We start from the raw sequence: 10,911 nt of genomic DNA, 5'->3' as shown, positions 1-10,911 counted from the left end.
ATGAGGTCAACCGTGATTTAAATTATCTAGCAGCAAATAATTTTAAACTCTTCACTCAGTACTGATGACATAAGAAAATGTTTATATCTACAGCACGAAGCTGCCAAGAATGAAATGACCGCGAAGCAGAAAGCATTGGACAGTTTCACCAGTAAAGGAAAACACTTGTTGTCTGAGCTAAAGAAAATCCACAGCAGCGATTTCACCTTGGTGAAAACCGATCTGGAAGGCATGGTGGACAAGTGGCTAGATGTAAGAATCCTCACCAGGGTTTCCAGAGATTCCAAGATATGTATTCTAGCTCTAACTTCCAGTGCTACATTCAAAACTAGATCCTGAAGGAAAATAATGTCTGCAGAGAGTTCAGAAATGTTGGCAAAAGTATTTTTATTTTTTTGTGAAGGTGGCTTGACAGATTTTCTAGATTTTAACTTGCTGGTTCCAATCCTAATTATAACTCTGTTTTTATGACTGTTCAATTATGACTAAAATGGAAGACTGATTTATTAACATCCTACAGAATGTTAAATCGTAATATAACAATAAAGTCACAAGACTATAATTTTGCATTGGGAAACATTGGGCCTGTAGTTTACAATTTTGTGTTTCAGTTCCGTTCCTGTATGATAACTAGCAATGTGACCAAGGTATTTGATATCTTCAGAACTTTACATCTCTGTGTATAAATATGTTTATTTCAGCTTAAAAGTCTAGTGATTCTGTTGCTTGTCCCTACTCCATTATCAATATCTAAGTTGAGAAATTTAACCTACAGTGGATTTCTTTTTTGATACTAAATTGGTGAAGTTAGACATTAATATTTGTGAAGTCCTGGTGTGGCACTGTGGGATAAAGCACTAGACTGCAAGGTCAGTTAGAACCGCAAGGTCAGTGGTTTAAACTCACCAGCCACTCCTTGGAAACCCTATTATAGGGTCATTATGAATTGAAATTACTCTAGGGCATTTAAAAACAACAATATACTCAAATGGATTCCTTGTGTGGTGCTGTAAGATAAGCTCTATACTGGAAAACACAAGGTCGGTGGTTTAGTGGTTCAACCCCACAGCTGCTCCTTGGAAACCCTATACAGGATCCCTATGAGTTGGAACCTACTCAGGGCACTTAACAGCAACAACAACATACTCAGACAGAAGCACTGGACTGTTAACTAAAAGGTTGGCAGTTCAAACCCACCAGTCACTCCTTGGAAACCCTATAAAGGGTCACTGTGGGTCAGAATCCACTCAATGGCACTTAACAACAACAAATATACTCAAAGAATTTTTTAGCTAAAGACTATATGCCTCCATGTTTCAAAGGACGTTTATGTGATAGGAAGAATGGGAAGCTATAATGCTATACTTTCTGCATGCAAAGGATCCCTGATGAAACTGTGGGTTAAGCATTGGGCTGCTTAATACTGGTGGTTCAAACCCACCAGCTACTCCATGGGAGTAGACTGTCTGCTCCCATAAAGATTCAGCCTAAGAAACCCTATAGAACCGTTCTGCTTGTCTTAAAGGGTCACTAAGTGTCAGAATCAACTGGCTAGCAATGGGCATGGTGGGCTAGCAATGGGCATGGTGGGCTGAGCTTGCAGATTGTCTTGCTCTTGCATATGCTGTTGGTGTCACATGCCTTCAAGTTCATTCTGACTCTGAAAGACTGTATAAGGTTTCCAAGGAGTGACTGGTGGGTTTAAACTGCCAACCTGTGGTTAGCAGTCCAGTGCATATCCCACAGCACCACACTAGGACTCGACTCTTTGGTTATGTTTAGATCTAATCATGGTCCATCCCTATACCTCAGTGTTACATATAAAAGTGATGATTATGGTACTTTCAAAAATAAACACAATAGTGTTTCTATTCCATATTATTTAGCCTGACAGTGAATTACATTATAGAAGAGTCCAAAAAAAACCTGTGGACATTTGTATCCCAATTAACAAATTACAGTTCAGTGTTGCAGAATCACTCCCAGTGAGCGAAACAATTATATGATGGTTAACATTCACTTGCTTGGGCAGACCAATGAGTTTACAACCGTTTTTATAAGAATCTATTTTTCAGTTAGAAGATCATTTTATGATTAAGAAACACTGATTTTGTTTTCATACCTGAATGGAGGAATTGAGCCTTGTAAAACCTCAGACTGTTCATGGTACGTCTTCTTTCCCTCCTAGATCTCAGAAAGAATTGAGGACAAGATGGACAGGCTGAGGGTCAGCCTGTCCATTTGGGACGATGTGCTTTCAGGTAAAGATGAGATTGATGGATGGGCAAACAACTCGGTCCCCCAACTGACTGAAAGCATCAGCAACCTGAATAACAGCCTTAGAATGGAAGAAATGCTTAAAGAATTTGAGGTAACATATGACAAAGCCTGGGTATAGGAGCTTGCAGTGTATTATGTATGTATTATGCAGTGTATTGAGTTCTGACTCATAGCAACCCCATATAGGGTGTCCAAGGAGCAACTGGTGGGTTTGAACCTTGTGGTTCTAGGTCCAATGCTGATCCTACAGCACCACACAAGGAGTCCTTTATGTATGTATGTATGTATGTATGTTGTTGTTGTTGTTGTTATTAAGTGCCATAGAGTCGGTTCAAACCCATAGCAACCCTGTATAGGGTTTCCAAGGAGTGGCTGGTGATCTTGAACTGCTGACCTTGAAGTTCAAACAACTTTGCAGTCCAGCTCATTAACCCATAGCACCAAATCAGGACTCCTATGTATGGATAAAGGGAGAATATTGTGTGTTTATAAAGGTGGGAGATTTTTTTAAGTTGTTCTTCCTCTTAGAGGCATAGATTAATGTTACAAATCTCTTGACTACCTTTCGTTACTTGTTTAAAGTTTAAATAGGTGATGGATAAGAGTGTGCTGCATTTTTATCACTTCTTAGCTGAGTTTTCTTACTTCAAGAAGAAACAGGTAATTGTAGAAAAGTCAAAGTCCATAAAATCGATCATTTCTCCCAGTAATTTGAGAATATGACACACTCCTACTTGAAAAGCAAATAGAACATATTTTGTAACTTAGCATCTACTTTTCATTTACTCACAAAACATGTCTTCTGAACACTGCTGGGTGCTGGATGGTCCCTCGTAGTTTCTTTTAGTGATGGGATAAAACTAAAGATTGCATTGCCACAGGTTGCCAAGGAAAAGTCTGGTTTTTTTAAAGTTCTAGTCACGGAGCTCTGGTAGCGTAGTGGTTACGAATCGGGCTGCGAACCTTAAGGTCAGCGGTTCGAAACTACCAGCCGCTCTGTGGGAGAAAGATGAGGCTTTCTACTCCCGTAAGGATTTACACCCTCGGAAACCCTGTACAGGGTCGCTATGGGTCGGAACCGACTCGACGGCACTTAACAACAACAACATAACAGTCACCAACTTATTTTAATCTCATTGGATGCACATCTCTCCCTTTAAGCTACTTATTCTTACCCCAAATTCTAATGTTGTTGTTGTTGTTGTTAAGTGCCGTGGAGTGGGTTCCATAGCAACCCTTTATAGGGTTCCCATCAAGCAACTGGTGAGTTTGAACCACTGACCTTGTGGTTTGCAGTCCAGTGCCGATCCAACAACGCCACACTAATGAGCACCTAATAAATACCAGTACTGTTTCAGACACTGGGAATATATAATAGTAAAGCAAAGCCCCCCGATCTCACGGACTTTATATTATAATCTTTTGGTGGTGGTGGTGGTGGTGCTGTTGAGTTGGTTCCCGACACTTCTCACTCCTCTATCCACCTCACAGTTGTTGTTATGCATGAGTCAATTGCTGCTACCACTGAGCTTCTCCATTTTAGCTGACTCTCCACTTTTCCTAGCATGGTGTCCTTCCCCAAAGACTGATCTCTTTTTATACCATGTCCAAAGTATGAGATTTGAAGTCTCGCCATTCTGGCTTCTAAGGAGCATTTTGACTGCCTGTCCTCTTCATTACATGTAAATGATCAGAGAGTGTATTTTATATTGTTGTTAAGTGCTGTCGAGTTGGTTCCGACTCATAGCGACTCTGTATAGGGTTTCCGAGGAGTTGCTAGTGGGTTTAAACGGCTGACCTTGTGGTTCAAACTGACCTTGTAGTTGGGTGCCTATCCTATAGCACCACACCAAGGCTTTATAGTATAATTATGATCTCTATTACTCGTAGGAGTCATAGTTGTATAGTAGGTTATGCACTAGGCTGCTAAATGCAAGGTCAGCTGTACAAACCCACCAGCCACTTCTTGAAAGGAAGATGAAGCTTTCTGTTCCTGTAAAGATTTACAGCCTCAAAACCCGGCACAGGGTCATTATGAATTGGAAATGACTTCATGGCACACAATCACCACCACCATAGTACACCTGAAACATTGGGCAGTGGCACTGTTGGCAAAGCACTGAACCACAAGGTCAGTTGGAACCACAAGGTCAGCAGCAGAAAGTCACCAGCTGCTCCTTGGAAACCCCTTACGGGTCATACTTACTAACAACAGCAGTAAGCCTAGGGTAATAAATGAAATGGTGAGGGGAAACAGTGCTGAGAGATAAACACTTCACAAAGTGACTAACTTTGTCTTGTGGGGGGCGACCCATGTTTCTCTATCATTGACTCTTCTGGAACCCAGTGTTGTGTTTGGCACATATATGGGACCTGAGAGACACCTGAATGAATGATACTAGTCTGGAAAATATCGCTGAATGAACTGGATTGCTAAGTTACCTTGCTACCAGTGGCCTCAAGAACATTCTTGAAGTTGTATAATCACATTCCAATTTCAAAGGACAATCCAAAGTAGAGGAAGTATTCCAGAAGGAAGGGAGAGTGAAGAGTCAGGAGCCTCCGTCTCTTTATGATGACGTCACTGAGTTTCCTTTAAGGCTGCAGTTCAAGCAGTGTTGGATGCTGGGTTGGCTTGTACCAGCTCCTAAGGACTGATTGTTAAATTTATCTGAATTTTGCAAGCTGGTATTGAATACACCAATTATTAAAAATTACATAAATTTTCAAGAAGAAATTGTCACATGTCCTAAACACTTACCGCTTTGTAATTATTACTCTGAGTCCCTGGATAGTGCAAAAATGTAACACACTGAACTACAACCCAAAAATCTACTCAGGTGTGTTGGAAGAAAGACCTGGTGATCTTCTGAAGCATCAGCCATTGGAACCCTATGGAGTGCACTTCTTCTCTAACATACAAAATTAGCTCAGTGCCAGTTGGTTTCGTTATTCGGTTTCCAATGATGATTCTACATATTCCTATTATCTGTGCTCTTTATAACCATTATATCTGTGTGGTGGAGATGTTGCCAGTTCTTTGCACTGGGACACCATGTTGTAGCTTCAAATAAGCTACCAGGATGGTGGAGGCTACATGCTATGGAGTCAGTTCTGACTCATAGTGACTCGGTACAGGGTCTCCAAGGCTGTAAGTCTTTATGGGAGCAGAAAGCCTCATCTTTCTCCAGTGGAACAGCTGGTAGTTTCAAACTGCTGACCTTGAGGTTAACAGCCCAACTCGTAACCATTATGCTAAACATAGTGCTTTATGCATACCCTAGAATTTGGTAAAATCCACAAATGAGACCCTTATTTTTGGCACCCCCCCAAAAAAAAGCCCCACTGCAGTCAAGTCAATTCTGACCCTGTATAGTGTTTCTGTGGCTGTTAAGTCTTTATAAGAGCAGAAGGCTTCATCCCATGGAGTGACTGGTGGGTTTGAACTGCTGGACTTGTTGTTATCAGTCCAGTGCTTATCCTACAGTGCCAGCAAAGCTTTGGAGAAGCCAGGTGTTAAATATTTATTTAGTAGCACAATTCCAACCTCAAAGACACGGGTTCAATGTGCATCAGACTCATATCCCATATGAGCAAGGCTCCATCACTCAGAGACATGATTGTTTTTCTGTGGCTGGCTGTGGGACCCTAACTAATGAAGTCAGTGATTGGCTTCAGCCCTTTTCCGATAGCGGCTTCACAGCTGCCATGCAATCATGAAGTAGAGGTGTGTGATTCTTTAACTGCCCAAAATGAGTTTGTTCTCCTATCAGCCTGCTCTGGAGAGGTCGGTGGGCTGACCTCTGCTTCATCACACTGTACTGTGTGAGTATTTTTTCATGGATAGAAGGCATCAGAGGTTTGTTAGTGTCCACAAAGCCCCAACATACCCTTCTTAATTCAAGACAAGAATTTGTTGAATGGTTCCTTTAGAGCCTCAAAAACCTAATGAAGTCCACAAGTGTCCAGTTCGTTCAATAATGACCTTTTGATTGTTCTTGCTTCTAGTTGTCTCAGTGTTGGCTGTGTGAGCAGAAAAAAGAGAAAATATTAGATGTTGGTTCTCTGGTTAACATGAATTCTGCCTTAATGTTCTTTAAAGACTCATTTTATATGATTTATGTATTACGTATATTTTATAATAATTAGATGCCCAGCGTATGTGTTTGTTTTGAAATACTTCTTCAAGAGTTTAACGCTACCATGGTAACCAGTGGTTTTAATGGTAATGAATAAATGACAGTTAGTCTAGTAAAAATCCACACTGACTCAAGATTTTTTTGGTCAGTGTTTAATTTTTTCCATGAGTTTTTTTTTTTTTTTCCTTTCCCTAATAAAAGGGAGGGAGGGTAAAAAGAAAGGAAGTTCCACGTATTCCCTCGCATTCTACCAAGTGAAAAGTTAACTGACATTGTTCCACATTCGTATATAATGGCAGCTCTCCGAAGTGAAACAGAGGTGAGGTTTTTGTTTTATTTCTAATGCTGGCTTAAAATTGGGATATTTGGGCAGAGTTAACTGTTGAGATGACTGAATATCGCATGTACAGCATACCAGCATTTTGATTTGTTGTACTTTTCCCTTTTTTTGTTTCTTTTGGCAGTCTGAAGTGAAAACCAAAGCCCTGAGACTAGAAGAACTTCATTCCAAAGTCAGTAATCTCAAAGAATTAACAAAAAATCCGGAAACGCCACCAGACCTTCAGGTAAGTACTCTATCAACTTTTTAATAACTATTATATATAAAGCTCTTTGCTAAGTGCTAGATGTATGTATGTATGTAAGATAGAGAAATAGATACATAGGTAGGTAGATAGATAGATAGATAGATAGATAGATAGATAGATAGATAGATAAAGGGGCTTCAAAAAGTTCATGGAACATTCATTATATTATCTTTTACTTACATTTCCCTACAAACTTTTTAAGACCTCTGCATAGATAGATCAACTCAGCAGCAAATTTTTTTTTTAAGATTAAAAAAAATAATAATATAGAATTTTATAATAAAGCGCTGTTCAGTCTTATGTTGTTGTTAATAAGTACCGTGAAGTCCGTTCCGACTCATAGTGACCCTGCACAGGGTTTTCAAGGCTGTAAATCTTTACAGGAGCAGAAAGCCTTATCTTTCTCCTCCAGAATGGCTGGTAGTTTTGAACTGCTGACCTTGAGGTTGGCAGCCTGACTCAAAACCACTACGCTACCGGAGCTCCAGTCTTATAGGTGCCATATTTTACTTTTTCTTTTTTTTTAACTTTTTGTGAATTGAGTGAAGGTTTACAGAGCAGATCATCAGCTTTGCTTTCAACAAATCCTACACTTTATTTCATCTCAATGATTGCAATCCCCTCTTTGTACCAACAGTTCTCCCACTTCCTCCCTGGGGTCCCTATTTCTAGTCCACCCTCCTTCCCATCCATTTTCCACTTTGTCCTGACGTAAACGTTGCCTTTTTGATCTAGAATGATTAACCATTCCATGGTAAGCAGACTTTGTTCATGTTGTTGTCCCCCACCCTATATACCTATTTATTGGCTGGCTGGAAATTGGTCCACAAAGGAGAATTTTGTTCCAGACCCGAAGCAGGCATGAAGGCCACAGCCTCGGGTCCTTCAGTCTCTTTCAGACCAACAGCCCCAGTTGTTGTTTTTTTCCTTTTATAATTTTGATTTTCATTTCACATTTGTCCCTTCTAATGGGATGCCTGTGATAGCAGCTGGGAATGGTAGCTCCACACCACCAAGTTCTTTTGGTCTCCGAGTCCTGGTCTGTGCCATTGCGCCATTGAACTAGTTGGTTCCAAGCATTTTCTATTTTTATCACTCTTCTTTCTCCTCTACCTGGGGAGCCAGTAGTTGCACTTTAGCTGGCTGCTCATGAACTTTAAGATCCCAGTTGCTCCTCACCAAAGTAGTATATAGAATGTTGTCTTTGTGGACTATGTTATGCCAATTGACCATGGTGTCCCCTGAGAACTCCGAGGTCCAGGAACTCATTGCCTTATAATGTTTGATAATATCTGAAAAGTTTTCATGATTTTGCCTCCTGTATGTTCCACCACATTTATAGTTGTGCTTGCAGCAAAGGTAAACACCCATGTACAAACATCCTCTTTAAAACCCTTATATATTTGTGAGGATACTCCTACTCTCCCTCCCATACCCATTCATCCTGTGTATCGGTCTATGTATCTACCCACAGAACACTGTTGTTCCCGGGGTTCTGTGTTAAGTGCCGTTGAGTTGGTTCTGACTCATAGTGACCATGTATGTAGTTTCCAAGGAACTACTGGTGGGTTTGAACAATCGATCTTGCATCTGAAACCAACCTTGTTGTCTAGTGCTTATCTTTCAGCACCATGTCTGGACTATTTACCTCCATCCCCTTTAACTCATGCATAACCTCCCTATGGCTTCACCTGTCTTCATCATTGTTCATCCAAACTCCCTCATCTTGTGTATTTCCCTTCCCATTGCCCACATACGTCTAGTTACTAGCCAGTGAATTACTCTCCCTTCCCTCCCACCCCTAGCAACCATCAAAGAATATTTTTATTTAACATAAAAACCTTTTCTTAAGTTTTTTCAATAGTGGTCTCATAAAATATTTGCCTTTTTGAGATTGACTCATTTCACTCCAGGTTCATCCATGTTATGAGGTGTTTCTCTGACTCAGTGTTATTCTTCAGTGGTGCATAGTATTCCATTGTGTGTCTGTACAGAATTTGTTTATCCGTTCTTCCACTGGTGGGCATTTAGGCTGTCTCCATCCTTTTGCTGTTGTGAATAGTGCTGTGATAAACACTCGTGTGCATGTATTTACTTGTGTCCTGGCTCTTATTTTTTGAGGATATATACCAAGTAGACGGATTGCAAAGTCTTATAGTATTTCTATTTGTAACTTTTTGATGAAGCACCATACCGTTTTCCACAGTGTTTGTACCATTTTACAGTCCCACCAGCAATGGAGGAGGGTCCCAGTCTCTCCACACCTTCACCAGTATTTGTTATTTGTTGTTTTCGGTGGTTTTGAACTTTCCTATTAATTCTGAGGTGAGATGATATCCCATTGTTGAGGGCCATAGAGTTGGTTCTGGCTCATAACAACCCTACAGAGGATTGTTGGTTTGAATGACTAGGTGGTTTGAACCACCAAGCATGTGTTTATCAGTCCAATGAGTATCCTACAGTGTCACATATATATGAAGGGACTTCAAAAAGTTCATAGAAAAATCTCATTATTTTTTCATTCCATTTTCCCATGAACTTTTTGAAGCCCCTTCGTGTGTGTGTGTGTGTGTGTGTGTGTGTGTGTATACCCTCATTGTTGTTGTCATCATCACCACAATTCCCAGCAAACACGTAGATCTTATAGTATATGTATGATGCTTAAATATAAACATCGTTAGCACTCTGTGCAATTATAAATGGTATCTTTCAAACTCAAAGATTATAATAAAATCATTTCATTTTAAGAAATATTGGGAACACTACCAACCAGTTTGTCTCATGAACCATTTTATTTCTGGACAGCAGCAGACACAAGCTTGAATGATGACTGATGCTCTTATCAAGGAGTTCTGGTGGCTCAGAGGTTAAGTGCTCAGCTGAACCTCACTCCCAGCTGCTCCACAGGAGAAAGATGTGACAGGCTGTTTCCTACAGATAACAGCCTTAGAAATCCTACAGAACAGCTGTAGTCTGACCTATAGCGTTGCTCTGAGTTGGAATTAACTTGATAATTAAACTTGATAATTAACTTGATAATTAAACTCAATAGGTTTGGTGTTGAGATGGCATTCTTACCAATATTCTTTCATTTGCTCTGTAACGAGTTTGGAGGAACCACCACTGAAGATCTCCCTCTGAGGCCCTGTAGATAGCACATGCCCACAAGGACCACCAGGCAGGATGAGGTGCTGAGCTCATGTAAGGAACTCGAGTGTGTGCTGTTGGCTTTAGCTGCCTGTATTGAGGGCTCGAGGGCTTCAGACAGTGATGGCCTGATATACTTCAGCCTGTATCTTTGCTGCTACAATGACCCCTTGTGGCACAGTGGTTAAACTCTTGATTGCTTACTAAAGGGTCAGTGGCTCAAACCCACCAACCCACCAGGCTGCTTCCATAAAGATACAGCCTTGGAAGTTCTATGAGGAGTTCTTCTCTGTCCTTTAGGTTCGTTTTGAGTTAGAACTGACTTGACTCGACAGTGGTGGGTTGTGGTGTAGCTGTGCTGCAACCACCATGGATTTGGGCCACGTTTTCTCTTTCTCTTGTGCCTTTGTCTTTGACTTGCTACTTACTACTCACTAATTTGTCCATTTAATTGGATTAACTGTATTTTTATTCTGACCCAAGATTGTGTATCTTTCCGTTCCTATCTTTGGTGGATGATATGCATGTACTGAAATGCTAAAGCAAGTTTCACCTGAGGCAGTAGAGTCAAAGGACGGAGCCCATATACAGGTCACCTGTGTCAAAAGTATAACTAGCTAGCTGGGCAACAGGTGTACGTTTTGCAGCGTGAAGATTGAGGCAGTATTTCAGGAAAGAGCTACTCTACTGATTACCTAGGTGTTCTCAGGGAAGAGGTGTGGGCGTCTTCAGTAAAGTTCCTTCACGTGAGAAGGGTT

The 10,911-nt window shown here is 40.7% G+C and overlaps 1 protein-coding gene across 1 annotated transcript in view; it reads left to right on the top strand.

The window, feature by feature from the left end:
- SYNE1 (spectrin repeat containing, nuclear envelope 1) overlaps nucleotides 1-10,911 on the top strand; it is a 554,350-nt gene that overhangs the window by 190,214 nt on the left and 353,225 nt on the right. Inside the window, exons 41-43 of the mRNA XM_006874353.1 lie at nucleotides 94-252; nucleotides 2,189-2,371; nucleotides 6,884-6,985. Of these exons, the coding sequence (XP_006874415.1) occupies nucleotides 94-252; nucleotides 2,189-2,371; nucleotides 6,884-6,985 (444 nt within the window). The remainder of the gene's footprint in view (nucleotides 1-93; nucleotides 253-2,188; nucleotides 2,372-6,883; nucleotides 6,986-10,911) is intronic.

This window comes from Chrysochloris asiatica, unplaced genomic scaffold, assembly GCF_000296735.1.
Source record: "Chrysochloris asiatica unplaced genomic scaffold, ChrAsi1.0 scaffold00271, whole genome shotgun sequence".
Lineage (NCBI taxonomy): Eukaryota > Metazoa > Chordata > Mammalia > Afrosoricida > Chrysochloridae > Chrysochloris > Chrysochloris asiatica.
This window is presented reverse-complemented; position numbering and strand designations above follow the sequence as displayed.